This window comes from Rhododendron vialii, chromosome 4a, assembly GCF_030253575.1.
Source record: "Rhododendron vialii isolate Sample 1 chromosome 4a, ASM3025357v1".
Taxonomy (NCBI): Eukaryota; Viridiplantae; Streptophyta; class Magnoliopsida; order Ericales; family Ericaceae; genus Rhododendron; species Rhododendron vialii.
Window position 1 is genome coordinate 18,223,019 of NC_080560.1, and position 25,938 is coordinate 18,248,956.

Sequence of the window (25,938 nt, forward strand, 5' to 3'; positions counted from 1 at the left end):
TAGTCTGATCATATTATTCTAAAGTGTCATAATTAAATTTTGTCATTATGACTCTTATAATCAAGTTTCTGTTTTATAGGATCCTAAATGAAATTTTGTTTTGCCGTTTGTCTTTTTTACTCAGCTGCAAAAGCTGAGCTGTCTTCGTGTAATTAGTTCGGCGGACCCTCCGTGTACACGGAGGGTCCGTGTAAAATTTATTCTGCTATAATAAACATCTGCGCGTCAATCCGCGGCAGAAAAACAAAAGGGCCCAATCAGAAGGACAACAGAAAGAGGAAAAGAGGCAAGTGGAGAATCAAATAGAGAAGGATAGGTGAAAAACACGAAAAGCGAAGAGGACAATGCCAGGGCGCTCCTAAAAATACACCTTCCACGTTCCTCCACCGTTTATCCCGAGAGACCACATTTCACCCTTCTCGAGAGCCCGAATAAATCGCGATGAGTTCAGCCGGGGATCTCTCGGAGAACGTGAAGAACTCGAGGCTGATCGCGACATGGCTGATCGGAGGCGTGGTCGTGGGGGTCTCGGCCCTGGGCATCTACTACTCGTTCCCTTTGGGGAGCTGGAAGAAATTGCTGAAGCTGAAGAAGAACAACAAGCCGATCCGCGTTTACATGGACGGTTGCTTCGACATGATGCACTACGGCCACTGCAACGCCCTGCGCCAGGCCCGTGCCCTCGGGGATCAGCTCGTCGTCGGCGTCGTCAGCGACGCCGAAATTACCCTCAACAAAGGCCCGCCCGTCACTCCCCTCCACGAGAGGTACTCTCTCTCTCTCTCTCTCTCCGTCCCGATTTGTTCGACTTTTTTGGCAACCGTGCGACGAAAAGTAATGTATTAGCACGACTTTTTTACACCAATTTAAAGATCTCGTCGAGAAGAATATAGTGTTGTAAAAAAATTTCCAAGAAAAATCTCGTAAATACGTTAATACGTCTTCGAGCAAGGAATAAAATGAGCCATCTTTGAAAAGCAGTCCACAACCATGAATATAGAATCATGTCCTCAAATTGTTTTTGGCAATCAAGGATGAAATCCATGCTTAAATCCTGACACGGCTCATGGCAGCGCGCTTTAAATTGCGCACCTCGTGCACCAATGCACTGTATATTTGATCTTTGATGCATAAAAGGTGGGCTAAATGCACTGGATAATTTCCTTCAATGTAGAAAGGAACTAAACCTTAGCCTAGAAATTGATCGGCTCTCATTGATAGACACAGTAAATGATGATGTGGAAGAAATGATGATGAAGGAGATGAAGATGGAGTTGAAGTTATTGGTGTTGAGGATGATTAATGGGCATGCATGACTTGATATTTGATTGCCGTTATTCATTTTGTAGTCTCTAAAGCTAAACGTTGATATGTTAGCTTTGTATGGATGATATGTTTTGCTTAGTATTTGGTGGTTTAACCATTGAAATGGTTATATTTTATGACATTTGAAAGTTTTAAAAGTATTTGCTTGTGTTGAAAGTTTTGCCTTCATTAGAGTTCTATTTGTTATAATGAATTTCGCTTTGCTTTGATATGGGAGTGCTCGTGCCCAGGCTCCATGGGACCATTGTGCCTTGGTGCGCTGTGAGCCATTTAAAACACTGGCTCATGGGGCACGAGCAGTGGTGTGTATAAGCCTGTATTCTTCCTTCTTCCTTTCGAAAGTTGGCGAATCCAACATTGTGAAATAACCTTGGCTACATCTCGCTTCAGCTTTGACCAATAAAAGTGATCTTCTGCGATTGCAATTGTCTTATGTTTTCCAATATGACTTGCTGCCCCTCCAGAAGGAAATCCCCAAATCACTTGTTCACGGAGAGATGTATCGGGTAAACAAAGTTGGGTTCTTGTGAAGAGGGTCATGTAAGGAAATACTGTTGTACCCTTAATGTTGTCCAGCCAATAATTGAGCATATATAATGCTGAAATTCTTGCAAGAAGGATAGTCTCTTTTGAGCAAATCAAAAGATTTGAAACCCACCACTTGAATAGCCATAGAAGAAAGAAGTACACCACTCGGCTAAGTGCATCTGCAACCTTATTCTCAGAACCAACCGTATGTTTGATAACAAAAAGAATATTCCTGCAGAAATGAAACCCACTAGCCATTTCGATGATTCAGCTTGTTTTGGGAGTGGATGTATTTGAGTGCTTCATGATCGAAAAATGATACAAACTCCTTAAAAAGAAGATAGTGACGCCAATAGCAAAGTGCTACTGCATAAAGTTCTTTGTCATAGGTGGAATTCTTTTGCTTGGCTTCATTGAGCTTCTTATTGAAATAAGCAATCGGGTGCCCTTCTTGACTAAGCATACGCCCAATCCCAACATGTGATGCATCATACGCCACTTCAAACATTTTTGAGAAGTCATAAAGGCTTAGAACAGGAGTTTCAGTCATCATTCTCTTTATGTCTTTGGAAGCCTTTGTTGCTACCTTGGTCCAAGCGAACTGTCCCCCCTTCATATAGTTCATGATAGTCGCCATTATCGTACTGATATATACAATAAATTGACGATGAAAAGTTGCCAACCCGTGAAAACTTCGTACTTCATGCCAAGGAGCTGGGAATTGGCCACTCTAGAATAGCTTTCACTTTACTTGGGTTGACCTCCACTCCTTTAGAAGAAACAACGAAGCCCAAAACACTTCTTTAAGTTTATGTCGAGCTTCTCTTGGCAGAGAGTCCTCAAAACTTGTTGAAGATGAAAGATATGTTCTTCCGTGGTCTTGCTATATATTAGAATATCATCAAAATAAACAAACAGGAATTGACCAATGAAAGGCTGTAATACTTGCATCATAAAGCAACCAGTAACCTTCTATAAAATAGCTGACAGGCTGTGATGGTTGCATACTTGCATATATTGAATGTGTGGTAAAATCTCCCTAAATGAAAAATCACAAGGATAATGAAAAGTCTCAAGCTGTAAATGTTCCAGGCAATGTCAGTTAATATCCCAAGTAGTCCCTCTATCACCCGGGATATGCCAAATTAAGCCTTAGGGCTTAGAACCATCCAAACCATGCCTTTATAGACGTTTACTGGTTGCTGCCATTTTCCATCAGAATTGTTTTAATTCTTTCTGAACCGTGCATTTTTTTGCGCCTTGTTTGGTAAAACGGTGTTTTTCATGGACCCTTACCTTAGGAAATAAAGTTTGGCACGAAGGATATGTACAATGTTAATTATACAACAATGAAGGTTCTGCCAAATTTTTTTTTTTTTGTGCCGTAGGGGTGCTATTTAGGACAGACATTTGGCAAAGCAAACTTCATCATAACTGCACTGGCTGTCTAAGACTTTTCCAGGAACCGAATATTATTTTGTCCGGTAAGTTAAGCAATGGGTTGAAAAAGAAGTATATCTGTTGGAACAGGTCTGGGAGTATCAAGATATTTGGACTGCCTCTCCTTCAGTGTATATCTTCACTCTCCACTTCACCTTCTTCATCGTATAGGGCTGGTGTGTGTCATCATCAATTTATTCACCCTTGTCTTTATTAACAAAGGCCACACATGCTCTATTTGTCATTTGTAGCTGTCGTTGAGGCGATGCCCAACTTGCTCAGATTTGAAACAAGTAATAAGGTTGTTGGATGGAGTAGATTGATTACTAGTAAAATCTCTTGGGGCTCAATTTCCAAACATTTATATTTGCACTTCTAGGATTTGAATTAGTAGCTCCACCGTGTGATGATTTACCTTTCCAGCAGGGATAGAGGCTCCAAACTTCTTGTCATCACTATGAGTGAGTTTATCCCCTGTTTTCAAGGCTAGTTGGTAAGTGTCATTGGCTTTCCATATGCAATGGATTTCAACCTCATCACAACATGGAATTTGCAACCATCAACATACGTTGCAAGAGTTGTTGTTCACTTTCTTGAATAAGTGTCATTAGCTTGTAAACTGTTGTGTGTCCTCCCTCACATTCTTGGAATCTCAGTGGAAGTTGTTGAATTGACAAACACTAGTTTTCACTTGAATAAGTGTCATTAGCTTGTAAACTGTTGTGTGTCCTCCCTCACATTCTTGGAATCTCGGTGGAAGTTGTTGAATTGACAAACACTAGTTTTCAGCAAAACCAAATCGAAGGATTTCTCCTTGTGCTAGACTTCTTTTTTTTGCAAGAAGAAAGGCCTTTCTTGGCAAAGACTCAACTATTCTCTTGAACTTCCATGCCGAAACAAACTAATAAAGGGCTTGTGTCCATTTCTACTCATGATTCTTTGGTGGCTCCTCGTAGTCAAAGGGTTTCTTCATAGCACTAAGCCATTCAAGAAACTCATCAGGTTGATGAACTATGGGACTTGGGCGAATGCCTATGTGTGTGGTTGGACTCTAAGTAGAATTTTTCTGGCCAAACTTCCTCACGTAAGTTTATTGGGTTCTCATAAAAGTTAGAAAACTCATCACTTGAATAACCACGGTTTGAGCCACCATGCTCGTTACAAGTTTCTTGGCATTCAAGTAGCATGGTAAGTTTTCTCTTTTTGTTTTTGAAGCATTATAAGTTCATTATCTGTTTCATCTATCAAAAATGCAATTATACGGTTATCATGCCTTCCTGCACCTCTTCCGGCCACCACAGAAAGGAAGAAGAGCACTTCTCAACTTTTGGGACCTTAGCACTTGGTGAGCTAGCTAGGCTAGAAGTATCATGTTGGGGAAGATATTTCGTGATCCCGCGACATTGCCCCAAAATCCCTCAAGAACCAACCATTTATTTATGTGGGTCTTGCAACACACATGTAGGCCTTTGACGCAGCTAGATAATGGTCACTCTTAGGTATCTCATGGTTGTGAAGTTTTATTTATCTTTATACGTTTATACCTGTGTTCTGTGAACAAAGTTTGACTTCTCTTTACTTATAGTTTGTCTAAAATCACTCTGCATTTTTTCCTTTCATGCTAATTAACCTAAAATCTTTAGATTATAAATCATCTCTGAATGTTTATATCCTATTAAGTTAACGTTGTTGTCAGCAAATAGTATGGACCACAGGATATTCTTTTTCAATCAACCCATATATGATGGTTTACCTTTAAATGTTCTTAGGTGGAGAAACTTTTTATTTTTATTTTTAGATTTTGTCAGCGTGAATGCCTCTAATGGACTTATGAGATGTTGCAGAGTAGATTTCCCTCCTCTTCTTTTGCTTCTTCTATTTTTTTGGTTCCTTTTTGGTAAGTGGCTGGTTCATGTTGGACACTTGATTTAGAATTTTATTCATGACAGTGAGGAATTAATGTTGAAATTGAACCTCATTGTAAGCCAATGGTCTTTTGGAATGCTCTGGTTTTTCCCCATTTTGTTCCCTTACCTCTCTTCAGTCGTGTCTCTGTACATGTCCTTCTGCTTCCCTCTCTCTCCATTCTCTCTAGGAGCCTTATGTAAAGTTGAGTGGGAAATTGACTAGAGCTACCATATTTTCTTGATGTATGTAATCTATGGTTACTTGTACTACATTTGATTCTGGTAGGATGAAGAACGTGTCAAGATTTGGAGCATTATTTGTGGCTGCTGCATGAAGAACATGCCCTGATTTGTACTATGACGTTTTATTCGAACAACACATATGTGTTCTTAATGTATGCATCTCTTTGAATGCCTATGCTTGTGTATGCGATGGAAAATACTATAGTTCTATTAAATCTTGATCTTTTCCTGTAATGTTGTTTGTTTTTACTATGTCTAGTTGAGAAAGTATACTTTAGTCTGCTAATATTGGAGACAGCTTTTGTTTCTTTCCAAGTACCTCAGATTTTTTTAAAAACATAATGGGCCTCCTGTTGTAGGATGATTATGGTCAGGGCTCTGAAGTGGGTGGACGAGGTGATTCCTGATGCACCTTATGCTATAACTGAAGAATTCATGAAGAAGCTCTTTGATGAGTACAACATAGATTATATAATTCACGGGGACGACCCATGTCTTCTGCCTGATGGCACTGATGCTTATGCCCTTGCGAAGAAGGCTGGCCGATATAAGCAGATCAAGCGCACCGAAGGTGTTTCAAGCACTGACATCGTTGGTAAATAATTTCATGCCTGCTACTATTGCTGTCTGCTTTGTAGTGATCAGTCCGCGTGTTTCTTTCTTTTTTGCATTTTTCATTTTCTTCCCGTGTGCGTGTGATGCCACCCCCCCGGGCCTCACATTCCCGTTTTTCTGAGATACAGTTATTAGCAGCTGTTATTGCAAACTGAGAAGCTTATTTGCATTTTCGTCATCTTGTGGACGTGTTTGGTGATGTTGCTAACAGGTCGTATGCTTCTCTGTGTGAGGGAGAGGCCCTCTAGTGAAAGCCAGAATCATTCATCGCTGCAAAGACAATTCAGCCATGGCCACAGCCAAAAATCTGAAGATGGTGGGTCTGGGAGTGGAACACGTATTTCTCATTTTCTACCTACATCTCGCAGAATTGTGCAATTCTCCAATGGGAAGGTACCTATCAGCTACACATTCCTTACATTGTTTAGGCCCACTGTCTCAACTATCAAAGTTCCTTTCTCTCCCAAATTTTGTGTCCGCACTTCGCGGTTTTTAGTTCTTCAGTTTGTGAATTTGGAGTTCCCCTCGTTTCCTTTTTGGTTGACTTTCTTTCTTTTTCCTAGGATGCCTTTTTCTTATTTCTATTCTCGTTGTTCTTTTTGTTTTCCTGATGAGGTGGGGTGGGTGGGGTTTTTCGAAAGCCTTTTAAATTAGCCGCTACAGTGACTATATTTTTCCAAATTTCATGGTGTCATGGTGACCAAACGGCATAGAAAAGGGGGTAAGGACTTTCCATGGTTTAATTGCAATCAACTGTGCTACCAGTTATCCAACAAAAGTACTAGTTGGCATCATTGGATTCTAGGGATTCCTAATCTGCTGCATTGTATGTATCATAGGAAGCAATAAATACCCTGAAACCTCAGCTCCTAGAGAGGTCTTGCTGGAGGAAGAGTTTTAGTTCACCTGTCCCGCTTAAGCCTTTTCATTGAGTCTACTATGTTGCCAACGGAATCCTTACATAGAACTGATTATTGAAGTACTTGCACGTCTTTGTCCGGTTATGGAGGAGAGTCAGGCCACACATGAAGGGGTGTGCAGAGGATATAAAGATTCAAGTTACGGCTCCCTCTAATGGCTTAACGTATTTGATAATACTGGGAAAAAATTTAACCCTAATGTTTATTGTTATTATGTTTCACAAAAGGTTTGGATATATTCCTATGGACTCTTTATCTTTGCAGAAAAAGAAGGCTCTCCTGTTGTACTTCTAAATTGGCTTACGTGCACCTTTAACTTATAGGTTACCTTATTGTATTTTGTTTGCCGTCTCTTACTGGTTTAATTCTTTCATGTCCTGTTTCAAATTTCCTTCTTATCATGGTAAATCTTATCTTAAATTACTTTTTGTGCTTTGGATGTAGGGACCTGGACCGGCTGCTCGTATAGTTTATATAGACGGGGCATTTGATCTTTTTCATGCTGGCCATGTGGAGGTAGGTGGTATTAATGTTCACTTCTCGGATGAATGGCTGATCATGAAATTTTTGGTGTACAGATATGTTAAACAGTCCTTTTTGTGCAATAATCTGTAATATGTTAAGTAAATGGTTGTAGTATTAAGAGGCTACTGGCTTGTACTCATCAAACCTCGATTCTCAGCTGTCTTTTTGAACTAGATGCATTTTTTTCTCTCCCTCCTACATGAGTTTTGTGTGTGTTTTTTTTTTGTTATGTCTGTAAGTCCAAAGTCCTAGGTGGCTATGTTACATGCATTTGAGAGCAGGTGGGCAGTGCAGGTGTATATCTAGGGTCGAACATATCAAACTCCAAATTTTTAGATATTCGGACTTGGCAAAAATGGATCCCAGAACTATGGGTACGAGGTTACCTCTTCTGACTAAACAAAACTACGCAAGTGAGGTAGAATTTAGTGATGATGTCCCATCCCGTAGTACACATGCAGTGACATTACAATATTCTTGACATATTGATATCCAAACTATGGAGTATCATGTTTTGGTTCTCATCCTGAAATAAAAGCAACGGTTAGAAGGGCTTATTTTTTCAGATGATAAATGGACTTTACTGATAATACTATAGGTGCCCCAAGCAAAATAAAGGAAAATTTTCAAGTATGTGTTTTGAAACTAAAAGGACCAGATCCACATTCCGTATCTGTATCGGTAGGCGTACCTGAGTCTGTGGACGCAGGTACTTCGAAAAAAACTGTCACATGATATAATTCCAAGAGTCAATTTTCTTGCTAATTTTGGTCATCTGCAACATTAAATATTCTCTTGTCATGCTAATGCTTTGTTATTTTCTACAGATATTGAGGCTTGCTCGGGGGCTTGGAGATTTTCTACTTGTTGGGATTCATACTGACCAAACTGTCAGGTAAGAAATCCACCTGTGTGTGTGTGTGTGTGTGATCCATCTTTATACGAATATTTTGGAATTGCAATGACCACCATGCTAAGTGGCTGATGTCAGGGATCATGAATTTTACTTTCTACCGTCTACTCATATGATTTTCAATACATGGGGCTAAGATTCCCTTGAATGGCTTTTTATTTGCAGAGATTGTGTGTGGAGAATTCTGCTGAGAATGTTTAGACTTTTTGAATTGCAGTTTGCTCCATTTATTTATCTTTAAGATTCAACACAAACTAATGCCGAAAAAAAGGAGAGCTCTTGCCAGGAGTAGCATTTTTGTTTCCAAACTGTTCAAAATTGCAATTCTATGTTCTTGTTTTATGAGAACCTTAACAGAATAAGAGTGCCCTTTTGGGTTTTTCTTTGTGTTTTTTTTTCCCCCATGGCAAAGTACATATCCCCACACTTAGCTGGCGTAGTCTGTGTTTGGTTTCCTGATTTATAGAGGGAATGGAAAGGGATATGAAACTGCAGTAAAATAAGCAGGAAACATGTTGAGGAAATTGATGTTCTGAAGAGCCTCATTCCCTGTACAACTGTGAGGAAAAAAGACAGAAAACAGGAGGAAAAAGTTATTGTTTGGTTGATCAAGCTCTTGACAATTCTGTTTTGAGATATTTGCACCATATATTTCCACAGATGAAAATATAACTATGAGTATTATTTATACGATTGCATTCCATGTGTCACATGCATTCATGGACTGGAGGGTCGGAGAATCCTTTACAGTATGTTAAAAGACAGTAAATTTTTTGGTTGCTCAGATGAGATGGCGTGCAGATAATAGTTCTTTTTATTTTAATAATCTATTCTAGCAATATAAATGAGAAATAAGAGTGCATATGACTTTCTATTTTGTGATAGTTTGGATTACCGAATAGGTGGTATAAATCTTTTTTAATTCCTTACTCTATGAGAAAGATTGAGTGGAACTATCCAAAGTCATTCGTGATTGTAGATTTCAATGAATGTTCCTACACTTGAATTTAATGCAGAACAAGCAAGGAGAAGAAGAGAGCGAAACACACAGGACAAAGCCCGACAAAGCCCTAATTCTTAAAAAACTCAACTTTTACCAAACCTTGGTGACTTCATTAGATGGAAAGCTGAATAAAATTTCATGTGCGTATCCAGTGTGACTGTTTGTGTGTTTGGTTGTTGGATGCATCAAATCCTCCAGACCACTCTTGTTTCAAGGTTTTCTTTGTCTATTTTCTGGGTAGAGTGATGCTTATGTACCATGGCATTTCCATTGGGGTGCTTCGACCAATTCCTACCTAACCGTGTGACTCTATTGCTTATGGAACATGTCCCTCCAGTTCTCTTCATCAACCATTTGGACACATTTCATTGCCATGACCTACCTGTGTGTTGTGTGAAACGGACATTAAATCTTGTTTGGTATCCACTTTCAAACATAACTTTGCGGAGAACTTTCTGGAAATTATTTCTCAGGAAACGCTTTGTTGCATATTGCATTCAGTTGGTGTTCCCTCCGTAAAAGGTTTGTTTTTGGTTAGTTCTCGTGAAAACATGTTTTGAGAACTGTTCACACCACAAATTGTATGCGCCTTTCGGAATCTGGAAATAGAAAGCTGAAAAGAAAAAGTGATACCAAACAAGCCTAGTTCATGTGGAGTATTCTCTGTCCTACCTAATCCCTGGTCTTAGTGATTTACTGGAGGCACAGGCTTTTTTAGACTTTGAAATAGGAAAATTAGAGATTTCTCTGTTGTGTAAGTGTGCTCTTTTTTATGGACATATGGAGGTTTCAATAGCAGAACATCCTTGTGTAGGCTGCGGGTGCCTATGTGGAGGTTGCCCTGCACAGAATATTGCCTTGTTTGGCATTTTGTAGGATGAAAGACCAGGATGGTGTCTATATACATAAATTTCCTTCGGAGTTTTCCCTTTTCGACAGTACTTCTCTTTGTAAATTTGGACAAGTCTAGCTCTTTTTATGTTGTCCTTATGCGTTGGAATTGTTTTTCTATCGTCCTTGACTCTCTCTCTCCATATACACATGTGCTTTGCAGGTGCCTGATCCCCGTTCCTATATATTATTAGAAAGTTTTCTTCTGGATGCAAATATTGTATGTACAATTGTTAGAAAAACTTACTACTACTTTTTTTGGTTAATATTGTTAATTTCTTCAATGAGCATTGGTAGCCTTCATTCATTTTGTTGTACTTTGTTTTCTCATAAGCTAACGTGACAAATATTTTAGGTGCTTCAATTTCTTTATTACTAACGCGGGCCGCTTCTTACTTTTACATAAATATAAGAGTAGTTTATATGCACATGCTTTGACTTTTACATGGAAACTTTTCGGTTTATAATTGAACAATTTATGTTACATGCCAACAACAGTACCAGTTCAATGCAATTCCACGTGATTATGGCATATTACTATTTTTTTTAATCTCCACTGTCAGTCGTTACTATCGTTTGTCTTCATCCTCAATCGATAATTGCATTGTCACCTCCCATTAAATGTGTTTGTAAAAATTAACATGTACCCTCTTATTTTTTCAGAGATACACACTGATGCCACATATTGTTGTGGTCGTTGATATCCATCCCCTTTGATTGATTCCATTATCACCGCCATGATTTTACCGTTCCTTCTGTCATAATTTGAGTCTTTTATTTCGGAGTTTACTCTATAGTGTTGTCTATTGTTATTGTTCGCCTTCATCTCCGCTCAAGAATTTCATTGCCACAATTATGGTTTGGGAAAATGTTAAAACTCATATAGTGTGGCCATTGCCTATTCCGTGTCAATTTTTGATTATAATTGTTGTCAATGAGAGATGTAAAAGAATGCATACTTCCATTTGTCTCGGAAAACATCCAGACACATATAGGATTTAGTTGGTAATAAGAATGTTATTCCCACGTCGATTCCTCAGCAGGTTGAACTTGGATTCATTCTCAATGGAGATGCTGTTGTTGCAGGAAATAAGAGTATATATGGAAGGACCTAAGAATGTTATGTGGGTGCTGAGTCGGTTAGTGTACTGTCGGCAATCTAAGGTGGTTGGGCAGTCTAAGAATGTTATATGGAGTAGAAATTGTCTTCATCAGAATGGAGAAGGTGTTGGCCCACCTGCCGCCAAGTAAAATTAGTGTTTTTTTCCTCATCTTTTCTAAATGGCATTCAACTTTATTCTGCATTTCATTTGGGCGTTTAGATAAAACTGAATTTAAGTCAGATTCCAAATCCGCAAATGACAAAGGAAAATCACCTCGTCGCTTTTATTATAGGTATGGATACATGTGTATAATTACATGTATGTGTGTATGTATCTTTATCTACATCAATATACATCATTGCAGGTACCAAGCAGTACTTATAGATGATTGTTTGAATTTAACTATCTTGGTCTTTATTTGTGTTAGTTGTGCTTTGGAGTGACTGATGGATTCTGCAATTTTGTCACATTGACTCTTACTATGTCCATTGTACATGGGTACTGTTAACCTGTTAGGTCTATCTCCAGTCATCCCCTACCCATACCCCCATCAATTGGAGACCTTAGAATTTAGTAGCAGGATCCTTCTAAAATGGGCACCCTGCCAAGACAGGAGCTCCAATCGGCTCCCAAGATGGGAGCTTGACGGGAGCTCGCTACCAACTAAGATGAGAGCTTATTGGGTGGTTACTATTCTCTTACTTTTAAGGGAGTTATGCCATTGTGGAAATAAAAATATGAAAATCATATCACTCAAGAAGTTTTGCCAATTGAAAATATCTAACTTCCTATAAGTACCCTTTAAGATCGTGAATTTTTTTCCATAAGTAATCACTTTTCCTTCAATGGTTAAGTATTTAAAGATACTCTATATACATACTTATATGTAATCTATATATGCTCCTTAGGCACCCCAACCTTAGGAGCTTCTAGGTGCCTCCGCTCCCCCGCCCCCGCTACCGCCCCCGCTTCGTGCTACTAAGCGGCTTGGATCCTAATTTGGCCCCTTTATTTTTCGTGTTATGGTCGTGTCATTTTGCATTCGTGTTCAGTTTGTGCAGTGTTAAGGTGGCATGGGAAAATCTTTTTCCATGATAAAAACATATCAAATACATGAAAACATTAGTTTTTCTTCCCTTTTAGAAGTTCAATTTTGTCAAACTAATTCCATTTCCAATTCCAATCCTAATTTTATTTTCAAAATTCTAAATACCAAACCCTAGCTACTTTGTAAGTTCTTGTCCATTTCATAAGTTGACTCCAATATAAAGCAAATTAAAGAATATAGTCACACCAAATTGTGTTTTACATTAATCGAAAATTGAATTAATAGTTGTAGTTAAGCGAATACGGTCACAGATCATTTCAAGCTCGTAAATAATTTGTTTTTGCCAATCATAAAAAAAAATTTGTAGTCAAGTGTATTAAAGATTTAGACATGCCTATTTTGGAATTCAAGGATTTGATCCAAAATATTAGTTTGATATTTGTGTTGTCAGGCCGTATGACATAGGAGTTCATTTTAATAGTTCATCTTTGGCCGCTATCTTCATGTCGAATTGGATTAATTTTAATGGGTTGGGTCAAAAAATCTCAACCCTCGTTTCATCGATTATTAATCTCTTCATTTTCAATTTAAATGTCAATCGACACCAATAAGTTTAAATATTGAACCACTAACGCATAACTAGATGATGAATAGTGGGGATTGCATGTCTGCGAAATCAGCACCACCTTAGGCATTGCTATTGTTATTGTTATTGTATACTCTTATTATGTCCAGTGTACCATATGGTGTGTTCTTTATAAGAAATTAGCAGTTTAGCACTCTATTGTTTCCAGTTGGGAAGTTCATATATTTCCTGAGGGTTACTTTGTGATCCTTAGTTAAGGTGTTACACTTAAGATTTTCTGTTGCATGGATTTGTTTGCTTGGAAGCTTTGATTGTCGGATCATTCAACACGGTTGTTTGAACTTTTTCATGTAAGACAAGCTTATCAGCTTTGTTTGTTTTCTGATGGATCCTGCAGTGCTAAAAGAGGGGTGCACCGCCCAATTATGAATCTTCACGAAAGGAGCTTGAGTGTTTTGGCTTGTCGATATGTAGATGAGGTCATAATTGGTGCTCCATTGGAAGTATCAAGAGACATGGTTAGTTTGAATTTGAACAGTACTGTGTGAACAATATGCAAACTTTGCTATTGTCTACTTAATTGTTTTCATCCTAAACTGTATATTTTTTATCTCAATATTTCTATTGTTTGAAGAATAAAAAACCATGAAAGTTGGGAAAGATGACAGAGATTTAGGACTTTGGAGAAAGAAATAGTTTGTTAGTTTAGATGGTATGTTAAGGATGCTAACTGTTGACAAACGTAGTAATCATTAATTGACTACCATAGAGGTTAAGTGGCAGGTAAATGTTTCATGGAGAGGCTGAATTCATTGATAATCCTATGGGTTAGTGCATGCTGTTACACAATCTTGGGTAGAACTCAATCCCAAAGTTAGCTGTTGCGGTGAGGCCCTCACGCTTATATAGTACACCATACTTTCGTCCCCAGACAGATGGCACGTTACCTCACACCCTCCGTCACGTGCAACATGCTCACTTGGCAGCACGTCCTGCGTGCTGGCCAGAGCCAAGCATCCTATCCATCCCCATGTTACACGATTTTTGGTAGAGTCCAACCTTTAAAGCAGCTATGTGAACGTGTCCTTGTGCTTGTGTACTACACACTTCTTCTGTACCCAGGTGGTACAGTATTTGTTTAACACATGTAACAAAAGTCATTTTCAGAAGGGTGCATGATCAGTGGGTTCCATTTACAAGTGCTACATGCTATCCAAGTGATGTGATTTACGTATTACTATGAGTGTTATTTCCCAGTTCAAAGACCATAATGAGAAGTATAAGACTTACAAATGCTTGAATGGTGAACAAAAGAGTATATTAGAACAGGTTTGTCACAGAGTACAGACAATCAAATTTGAGGGAGAGCAGTAATAGCTAAAAAAAAATTGTGATGAAGTTTTGGCTCTAGGTTGGATGGTTAGGAAAGGCAATAATGGATTGTAGTCCTACCTTCATTGAACTTTGAGAAGGTAGACATATTTCGAACTTCATGTATCTTGGCATCTTGCTTTTGAGTTTAAACTTTCATGCAGCATTCCCATATTGTTTTCACAGGACACGTGTTTGTATTATGTGTATCTAAGAACTCCATTGTAGATCATGCTTTTCAAGAACTCCATCGTTCCTGATTGGTTTATTTTGGCTCATACTGTGATCGGTGATCTAAACACAAGAATATTGTAAGCAATAACCAAAGACAGGCTCCAAAAAAACCTTAATGAAGAGAAGAAGAGAGCTATATTACCACCACTACAGTGTTCCTTTTGATATTGGTTTTTAGTGAAGCAAAAATTGCTGCTGCCATGAATAGCGCTATTGGATCTCTAGATAACATTTTTAAATGCTCTGCACAACTCTTATATGACATTGTTGTCTTCTCCGGTCAACTGAACATACATTGATGTGTCAGTCCTGTAATGCAGCTTAAAACACAGCTTTATATTTTTCATTGAGTAGCCAATTTTTTGTAGTTGATCCCAATCTTCATAACTTCATGTCTTTTGTGACATTGGAAATACTTGTTACTGCAGATAACAACATTTGATATTTCGTTAGTTGTTCATGGAACAGTGGCAGAAGATAGTGATTTTCAGAAGGTATGTGGGAATGGTTACAAGTTATGTTACCGTACATAGTAGACCAATTGCTGAGGCCATGATTTTTAGCTCATAACTTCTTGTTTTCTTGCCAGGAAAAGGGCAACCCGTATGAAGTCCCAATTAGTATGGGCATATTCGAAGTGTTGGAAAGCCCTTTGGATATCACAACTAGCACTATAATAAGGAGAATCGTATCAAATCACGAGGCATATCAGGTTTGCCTTGCTATCTATTCTCAGTTTTCTTCTGTTGTAATGAAAGTAAAGGTTCTCATGAAATCTGGAATCCTACAAGAGTTTTATAAGATGTTCCACACAGTCCATGTCATAATGTTCATAAACTGCCTGCACATTGTTTACTGGTTAAACCAGAATGTGTAATAACCATAGATCAGTAGTAGATGCCGCGTGTTCTTTCTGTGACCTTGGCATATATCTGGATAGTGTCTAAATAAGCTGGTTTTTTCTTTAATATCCAGAAACGGAATGAGAAGAAGGCAGAAAGTGAGAGAAGGTATTACGAGCAGAAGACTCATGTCTCTGGGGATTGATTAATTTGAGAAGATTTGGTATATGTGCTTGGACAGTCTGATTGTCCATTTCACTAATTTTACTTAGACTAGAGGATCTGTTATAGTTGTATTGTCTATGATTAATTGCTCGAAATCCAGTTTTGAATGTAATGTCTAGCTGTGGATCACACCTCACGGATGGGAGTACCTCAAAATACTAGGCCGATAAGGAAATCATACTTATGAAGGCGGGATCTTTTATTATCTCTATTATAAAACAGAAGGGTGTGGAGACAAGTTGTTGAAACGGCTTAGATTCATTTGATCCAAAGGCTGTAGTGCATCCTTCCACTTCCTGGTTAAGTGCCCAGGGTTTTCACCTAAATCACACAACTGCCATCCCCTTCCAACCGGGATGCGTAGTGCCGTAGACACGGGCTAGCACTAGTCGGATAATATGATAAGACGGCCTTTTTTATGTAAGCCTTCTTGGCTCTTTGAGAGAGAACGCGTCTTTTTTGTTCTGCATGCATTAGGATGTACGGAAGTTTGCTTCTTTACATGTTACTGTTACATAAAAAATACTAGAACAAGAAATTTCTTTCTCGTAATGTTGGTTTCTTCTCTATGTTTATGCTTGCGGGAGTACATCAAAAACATGTTTTCGGTTACTCTTACCATCTCGTTTCCATTAACAAAGAAATTTCAGCATTTTACTATCTCGTTTTCACTAACAAAAAAGTTGTCAATAGATTTTTTTTTGGTAAATTCTAATGCCACGAGCCTTTACACTAATGCCACGAGCATTTATTGCTCTGGTATGTAAAATGACTCTCTTATCCCCTTGTGGTCAAAGCTGTCAATCCATAACATTAGTTACCCAAACTACCCTTCCTTGAAGGAACAACCCTAATTGAATTACCCTTGGGTTTTTGATTTCTCGTGCTTTCCGACTAACTATTTTGTTTTGATAGTAGAATCCCTATTTTGTTTGACTGTGAGCAAAGTCAATTTTTTTAATTGAAAAAACTAAAACAAAAATTGTGCTTTTCTCCATAGCACACTAAAAATTTGAGTATTTTTTCTTTCTCAAAATCATTCTCACTGGTGAGTTGGTAACCCTAACTTTAATCTATCCATTTTTCCAGCTTTCATTTTTTTTTATTTTTTATGTTTCTAATAAACAAACACATGGTTCTCCATTTTAATTTTACTTCTTCTAAAAAAAAGATACTTTAAAAAAAATACTAAGCTGTAAAAAAAAAAAAAAAAAAAAAACCTTCTCTCTTCATGTGGTTACCCAACAATAAAACCAAAAAAATTGCTCTCCAGTGCTAGTAGAAACATCATTCAAGAAATCACCATTCAAGCAAATTCCTTAATAATTGTCAATGTATAATAAAGGTATAAAAAGTAAGGCCACTTCCTCACAGGAAAATGCCCTGTTTCTTCCACTTTCATCTGAATCCAGAATGAATCTAAAGAAGCATTGTAAAGTCCAAACTGGTACTTTATAGCCAAAATTGAAATCTGTCATGTCACGTGGAGAGAAAATTGAAAACCATATTTCAAACAAAATGTGGTACATCCTTCACTTAAGCAACAGTATGTTGGCCAGAATTGAATGGGAAAGACACTTTTTATCTCCTGCGGCTGCAAAAGAAATGGTAAAAGTTGTGGCTCTAATTAGTTGAGATTATCTGTAAGACTTACCAATAATTCGTCCACTATGAAATAATAGAAAAAGAACTATCTTACCTCAAGTGGTCAATCCAACAAAAACCAGTCGAGTGAAGTAGGAATTGGGCTTGTGTCGAGCACATTCATGGTACTTTCATCATCGTCCAGATTAGCTGCATGAGTTGGATTCGATATATTCGCCTTCCATTTGCCTTTACATGTTCGACTATTATGACCAACATCTTTGCAAATGCTACACTTTCGTGTTGCATCCACAATCTCAAATTTTGATGCATTCCGCCTCGTAGAACTAGATTCCTTAACTTTCTTTGACCCCGATGGACGTCCTTTATGTGGTAGAATATTTGGCTCAATAACCAACGGTAGTGATGGACTTACAAGTTGGGAAATTCTCTCTTGAGCACGTTCTCTTTGGCTTGTAGGCCACTCTTGGTATTTATTTTCTAACTCATGAACTAACTTTTTGAATTCTTGCCCATTCGACCTAGTTTCTCCCCCAAGAAAAAGCAATCTTGTATCAATTCTCCATTGCGAGTGTATTGCATCAAGCGGTAACACCTTACCTTTCCAATCAATCATCTTATGTGCACAAGGAAGACCCATACTTGCCATGAAGTGTCCCGTACATGTTGATTTCATTGTACCATGCTTCAACATCTCATATTGATCGACTAGTTTCCGCAAAGCAAATGATGACACTTTGGTGATCAACTCCTTAAAGAAGTAATTATTGCAGTTGTGAGGTATTCGGATCCTCTCACTTGAGAGTTGAGTCGTTATCTCTTTAAATTCATTTTCAATTGCGAGGCATATCTTGTTCTTCACTTGATAGAGATCACCTGTTGAAACTTGTAAATATTTCTTCAATTTCCCATGTGCACCTTCTGCCCTCGAAGAAACATGATTTCCAAAATGAGCACAATTTTCAGTCCATGCATGCACAAATCGCTCTTTGAATGGAAGCCATGTCTTTCGAATATAACAGAGCACTTTTTCCTTATCCTTGTACAGTAGCTCAACTAATTTCCAAGCTTCATTGAATGCCTCCTCATCTTGAGAATTTATCACTTCATTCCAAGTAGACAAAAATGTGGTCCAATCATCTTGAGTGTCAAAGTAAGACTTGCAATTTGCTAAAATATTTTTCTCAATATGCCACACACACAAAAGATTTGCAGTTGAAGGGAAAACAACTTTTATGGCATTCATCAAGGCCAATTCTCTATTTGATACAATAATAGAGGGATGGCAAGTGGGACCCAAGATCTTTCTAAAATTGTGCAAAGCCCAAATATAATCTCCTTCTCCCTCTTTCTCCAAAAAGGCAAAACAAGAGTAAAATGAACTGTTAAAACTTGAAACTCCAATTATGTCAAGTAGTGGCATCTTGTACTAATTTGTCTTATAGGTGCAATCCATCACGAAGACATTTGTGTAGCTTTTGGTTAATATGCTTGAAGAAGGGTGTGCAAAAAATAGATGTGTCAAATGGCCATTTTGATCATATGCAACATCGAAAGTAAAATCACCTTGACAAAGCTCTTCAAACAATGCTTGGATCATAGTTCGTCCTACCAAGTTGTCCTTTTGAATTTCCCCCTTCGTATTATAAATTGTTTTTGACACCGCTTGAAGCTTTGGATTGGATTGTCTAAGTGAAGAAAGAATTTGGCATGGTGGTATTCCCGATCTAGTCATTTCTTCAGTGCTCGTGATCTCTTTCTTTGACAAACGACGACAAGAGGGATGTCCGGACATGTCACTTGAGGGTTCATGATTATGTGAGCTATTTTTGACTTCATTAATCACCCACAAGCCATCATCTTGTCTCTTACAACAGAATTGAAAAGGACAATTTATGAGACGAGTTGCCGTTTTCCTTTGCCGTTTCTCTAAGGGAACATGCCACTTATTTCGGTAACAGCCACCCCGATCACAACCGATGGTAAGATATCTATCTTGTCTAGAGTTTTTGATAGATATTGCATATCCTTGCATTGAGAAAAACTCTCGAAGAGTATCGAGAAGTTCTTCCCGAGATTCGAATTTCCAACCAAATTGCTGAAGCATATCCTTCTGTTTGTTTTCTTGATTTTGCATGTCAATTTCGTGTTCATCAATCTGATCACTGGAACTTCCATGGCTGCATTCAATTGGTTGTTCAATATCCATGCTTCAGTCACCAAATCTACATCATGAAAAAAATTGAGCAAAGATTGTGGCATTAAAAATTCATCAGAAAGCAGTAACAGAAGGGGAAAAAAAGGGATAACCCTAAGCATAGCCTCAATAAAAATTAGTCCCTAAACATTCAAGGTTTTTTTATAAAAAAGAAAGAACATTAATTTTTGTTTATTACCGCATACAAAGTACACTAATGAAACACTAAACATATGCTCAACAATAGTAGTTTTTATTTTTATTTTTATAACTTAGTTGTCCGAGACAGTTTTCACACATCACAACTAATCTTTGGAGACCAATATCACCGCCATTTGCGGGGGTCCCAATTAAAGGTAAAGTAAAACTCTATATGGACTGACCCCAGAATTTAATTGCATCTAATAGGCTTCGAACCAAAGATCTTAGAAGAGAATAAACCTCTTAAGTCTCAAGTCTTGATCACAAGACCAATCCGTTGAGATTGGCTCGATCTCAACAATAGTAGTTCGTGAATAACGTAACAAAACTGTAAACATTTACTTTAGAAAAGCAATCCCTATGTATACAAGTACACAATGAATAAACAATACTAACCTTGAATGTATATACTCCAATGAATTTGGTGATCAAGTACAAATGGGAAGCGGATAAAAAAGAAGAAGAAGTACAAATAGGAAGAGACAAAACCTAAAGGAAAAAAGGAGATACAGGTTGCAGTTGAAAAGCACAGGAAATCAGAAGCCGAAAAAGGGTAATCGAAGGGTTGTTCGTTTACAGAAGGATAGTTTGGGTAAAAAAATTTATGGGCCTACAGCTTTTGACCACAACAGGACAAAAGAGTCATTTTAGCTACCAGAACAATTAATGCTCGTGGCATTTGGAAAAATGCTCGTGGCATTAGAGGCAGCCTTTTTTTTTTTGCTTTAGTAATTCTATTCACAAACCCATAAACAACTTATTCAATACCGGAAACAACTTGGGCATTTCTCAACAATTTATTCACGGCTGGAAACACCTAAAAACTTTTCGACCACAAATAAAATTCTACAAATTCTTCACTATCGGAAACGCTCCCTTAATTGGACTCTCAATCTTTTCTTACCAAGCTTGTGGTGCATACTTAAGCTAGTAAAGAGCTTTTTTCAACATTTAAACAAAATTTGAAATTTTGGATGATTGGTATCCAGAAGGTTGGTTCACATAAATTTCCTAATCAATTTCTCTGTAAAAAAAATGTATTATTAACATCAAGTTGCCAATTTCTTTAGATGCTGAGACTCACCCACTAAAGTATTTTTTCCCCTTGTTGGAGAACTAAAATAATTTATCTTGTACTCCATTATCAAGAAATTAAACTATTCCCTATTGATGCATTTGGTCTTGAGTTTTTTTTTCTTTTCTTTCTCTTTCAATCTATTTTCTTTTTAGAAGAAAATAAACTAATGTTAGTGATAAAGAAATAAAGAAGAAAACAAAATGTCAGTTTATTGAATGTCATCCAATACAAGGATTAGTACTAAGGCCCAGTTCTTACTAGATTTTTTGTTTGGTATTAATTTTGTTTTTTAATTTTTATTAGGTTCACATTAAACTTTTTATAATTGGTCATTTGTCTCAAGGAGGGGAGTTTAAAATTTTAAAAATATATGACCTAAAGAAAAAAGGTTTCACTAAAGACAAAAAAAATACCAATACAAATCTCTTTTTTAGTGTCATTCGATATGATTTTTTTTCCACTCCGGTGTATGTTTTTATTATGTTATGATTCCTCTCGTTAAGAAGAATGATTGATTTAAAAAATTACGATAATAAATTAAAGAGAGAATTTTGCATAAATCCATTATAGCAGTTTCCAAACCCATCTAGTCCACTTCTAAGTTTCATAATCCACTAAGTCTACTAATAATTTTAATGACAAAAATACTCCACCTAAGAAATAAGGGCCTTGTTTGGCTAACACGAAAATGTATTTTTTCCATTTTTTTCTCAATCACGCCACATATAACGTTATATGTGTAACAAAAAATGTATTTTTTGATTTTTCTAGATTTTTTTATTGAACCTGCTATACTTAACATTTAATGTTATATATGTGACAAATTTCTCTTTTTGTTTTTCCTATTTTTCTTGTATTGATTTTTTAACGTTATATTAGTGACAAAAATTTCCTAACACACAACATTATATGTGTGGCAAAAATTTTCTAACATGCAACATTTCTTTTTGGTTTTTCTTGTTTTTAGTCTTTAACGTTATATGCTGGTCCACACAAAATATATAATATTATATGTGAGTTTTTGAATATCTAAATATCCCCAAAAAAAATAGAACATATAATATTATATTTGAGTTTCTGCAACTCTGAATCTCACAAAAAAAATAGAATAGAACATGTAACATAATATGTGAGCTTCTGTAGTTCTAAATCTCAAAAAAAACAGAATATATAACATTATGTCTGAGCTTCTGTAGCTCTAAGTCTCACAAAACATAACATAAAATTATATGTCCTCAAAACATCATCTTTCCAACAATATTATATATGTCAAAAAATAACATTATATGTTCACATATCATGTCACTATTATTCTTGTTTTCAGTCGCGCCTTGAATCCCAAGTTGAATGTTGATGAGGCTACAGGGGGTCGAGCTTCATTTTTTCATCGTTTCTTCATCAAAACCTTCATCGGATCCTTCAAAATTTTGATTTTCTGCCTCCGAATAGCATTCTCATAACCTCTATATCTACATATACACATATTCAAAACAACATAAATAACATTAATATATCTTAAAAATGAGATAAAAGCACATATCACACATGACAAAAAGTTCACATATAACGTTATATACTCCGCTGTATTAAATTGGTCCGCGCAGCAGCCTATTTGACTTGCTTCTAATAATTTATGAATATATCCATATGTGCTTTTGAGAGGCTGCTGCGAGAACCTATTCAATAAAAGAACATAAAATGTTATTAGTTCCACTTTTTTTTTTTTAGTTTTACAGGACAAAATCTCATATACAACGTTATATGTTCTCTATGCAAATTGAAATTTTATTTTGTCAATACAAGCTTATATATATATATATATATATATATATATATATATATATATATATATATATATATATAACGTTATCAAGTGCAAATTGTGTCACATATAACATATATGTCTCAGTAGAGAAGATTATCTATAACCAAACCACATCACTTACCGAGCTTCAAATCACATATTTTCACGTATAAGTCGGAGAGGCCGCTACGTGAATCAATTCAATAAGTGATCGACAACGGAGCATATACTGTTATATATGACAAAAGCTTATATATAACGTTACACGGTACAAAATGTCATATATAACGTTATATGTTCTCTTTATTAAATAACATAGAATATTTCTAATCTAGAATGTTATATATAACAATATAACGTTATATATTATTATATCTCTCTCTAACTGATAATGTTTTAAAAAAATGACATTAAATAACAACAAAAATATATATTTTTTGTGACACGAAAAACACACATATAACCTTATATATTTTTTCAAAAAACACAACTTGTTCCAACTTTATATGTCTAGCCCTAAAAAAATACACATATAACCCTATATATTTATTCAAAAAACTCTAAATATATCAGAAGCAAGTTGGAGAGGCCGCTGCATGAACCAAATCAAGAAGTGATTGATGAAAAACACAAATATAACCTTATATATTTATTCAAAAAACTTCAGATCTCTAACCCTAGGAAAAACACATATATAACCTTATGTATTTATTCGAAAACTTCCAAATCTGATGATACCGAACACGGGACAAACAAAAGACCGGATCAACCTTCTTATAATATTATATTTTTTATTTTTACTACTCCAAATTTCTCTCCAGTAAAATAAATAAAAGACTGGATCAACCTTCTTAATATGATAGACAAACAAACTTTAAAGCACGTTTATGAAAAAACAGAATAACGTTATATAATTGATTGAAACTACAAATTTCACACACATAACAAGTCAAAAATCCAAATTCGTTCAAGATTAGTATAAGAAATAGACTATAACCTTAAATATCAAAGAGATCAAGATACACAACAACAAGTACTACTATGAGGAACAGGTATTATATGTATAAGATGAGATTACCGATTCCGAGGTCTAGGTGAATGGCTCTTCTCCATGACTTTGCGTATGTTCTCCCTTCGCTGCGTGGTGAAACGATTCAAGGTGATTTACGGGCCGGTCCATCTCTGGCCATGGCGGTGGTGTCCATCGAGGGCCATGTAGACGGTGTCCATCAAGGGCGGGGGCGGCGACAACAACCGCCTGATGGTAAGCATCACCGATATGGGCAGCGCGGGCCCGATCCAGTTTGTGGTGAGTGAGGGAGAGCTCGTCGGCGTGGAGAATTTGGAGGTATCACAATGTATCATAAATAAGATGAGAAAATTCAGCCCCTCCACTCCCTCTGTTGTGTCGTTCTACAACAGGAAAATGGGACCAGGAAGACAACCCACCACTGGACTACTGATCCCCCAGCTTTGGTATCGTAGGAACATGAGCAACGAGGCCACAATACACCATTAGTCGAACCAAACTTCCAACTTCATTATCTATCCTCCGAATCAATCTCCGACTGCCTTCTTAATCGACCGGGACGGTTCACCAGGGCACCGTTCAGTTGCCAGGAATGTTGTACAAGAAAGTTATTCTCAGGAAAAGTCAAGTAAAGTGAAGTAAAGGAAAAAGAAATCTATTTTCCTGTGAGTGTTCATTTGATAAATTTTTTTTGCAGGAAAACTAAAGTTTAGTGGTTCATTTGTCGGAAAAAGACACTTATGAGAAACTTCTTTATTTTCCATGGCTAAAAGTAACTTTGAGAACTAACACATACCGGAAAATGTATTTTATCTAATGCAAAGCCTTAACATGAAGCTTAAAAAATAAGTAGATGATAACTAAATAAACAAATGTTAAATAACTATGCTTGATTAGTTGCCGATACAATAACTCATTGATAAACTGATGATTAGTAAGTACAAAACAAAACTGAAGACTAATGACAAGATAAATAAATACTTCCAAAAAAAAAATCAATTAGGAGTACTAATTTTTTCTACAACAATTATCTTAGAAAGTATCACAGTAGTCGAAATTGTTATTGCTCACGTAAATTTCAAAGTGCCTTTCTAAGAACTTAATTCGTATTTTTTTTAGTATTGGCGTCATTCGTTTTTTTTTCTTGCCTTCCAATTATTTTGGCCCCACAATGCAGAAAACTTTCCCGTAAAATCCTATGCTTTTGGCCGGATCACTTTTGCAAGAAAGTAAATCTTGCAGGAAAACTTAAGAACATTTTTCCCACTACTTTCCTGGCAACTAAACACTACAAAAGTTATGAGGAAGTTGATTTTCCCATCATTTCCTACACTTTCCTGACAACTGAACGGAGCCCAGGGGAGGGGAGGAGAGAGAAAGGGGGAGAAGGGAGGCTCAGATCTGTTTTGTGATTTAGGGTTTCTCTCTCTATATGTTATATAGGAGGGTTTTTTGGTCTTGAAAAATATCTCTTTTTAAGTAAATTGGAGTTATTAGGTTAAATAACTATATTAGTGGACTAGAGGGGTTATGAAATTTAGAAAGTGGACTTAGTGGGTTACAAACATGCTACAGTGGACTTCTCACCAATTTTTTATAAATTATATACAGAATTATTAAAAATGAAGGAAAACCCAAAAAAAATACTAAAGCAAAAGATTAAGAAGAAATCCTTTTTTTTAGTGGTTTTATACTCCGTAGCAATGAGCTTTGAACTTGAATTATGCGATCCAGTTGTGTAGAACTGTAGATACTCCATATCTGAGCCCATTCAAATGGATAAACGGCTCTTAAATATTAGCCGTTGGATCAATGGAGGGTCAACTGGTCAAGGAGCTTAGACTTTAATTAGGCGCGGGATGAATGTTGCGTGTCATCGAAGCATAGGGTTTCGGCTCTTCTTTCTCCCTCTGTTGTTTTTTCGAAAGCAGAGGGAGCGGTCGGCTCTCTCTCTCTCTCTCTGTGTTTTGATCGCCCTCTCTCTCTCTCTCTCTCTCTCTCTCTCTATCTATCTATCTCATTGTTAACAGAGGATGGGTAGTATTCAGTTCAAATTCGGGAAAGATTTCTGCGGAATCGAGAGGTTTGGTGGAGTTTTTCAATGAATCGAACTTTGGGGGCGAATTAGGGTTTTTTGTGTATCGGTTCAGTATGAAATTAGGGTTTTGATGGTTGGTTTCCGTCGGCCGATTAGATGACTTATAAGTTGGAGGACGAAATTCGGGATGCCGAACGTTTAGCGGCGCAAGAAGGCGGCGGTGAAGGGTATTGAGTGAAGATTACTCAGAAGAAGAGGAATAAGA

At 36.9% G+C, this 25,938-nt stretch overlaps 1 protein-coding gene across 1 annotated transcript; it reads left to right on the plus strand.

Moving 5' to 3' along the window:
• The first annotated feature begins 258 nt into the window (after nucleotides 1-258).
• LOC131324475 (ethanolamine-phosphate cytidylyltransferase) lies at nucleotides 259-15,968 on the plus strand. Its single transcript, XM_058356449.1, has 9 exons — nucleotides 259-767; nucleotides 5,804-6,039; nucleotides 6,271-6,452; nucleotides 7,424-7,495; nucleotides 8,332-8,399; nucleotides 13,446-13,566; nucleotides 15,082-15,147; nucleotides 15,243-15,365; nucleotides 15,629-15,968. The coding sequence occupies exons 1-9, from the start codon at nucleotides 442-444 to the stop codon at nucleotides 15,698-15,700; spliced, it is 1,266 nt and encodes a 421-aa protein (XP_058212432.1). The 5' UTR covers nucleotides 259-441; the 3' UTR covers nucleotides 15,701-15,968.
• Nucleotides 15,969-25,938: the final 9,970 nt, after the last annotated feature.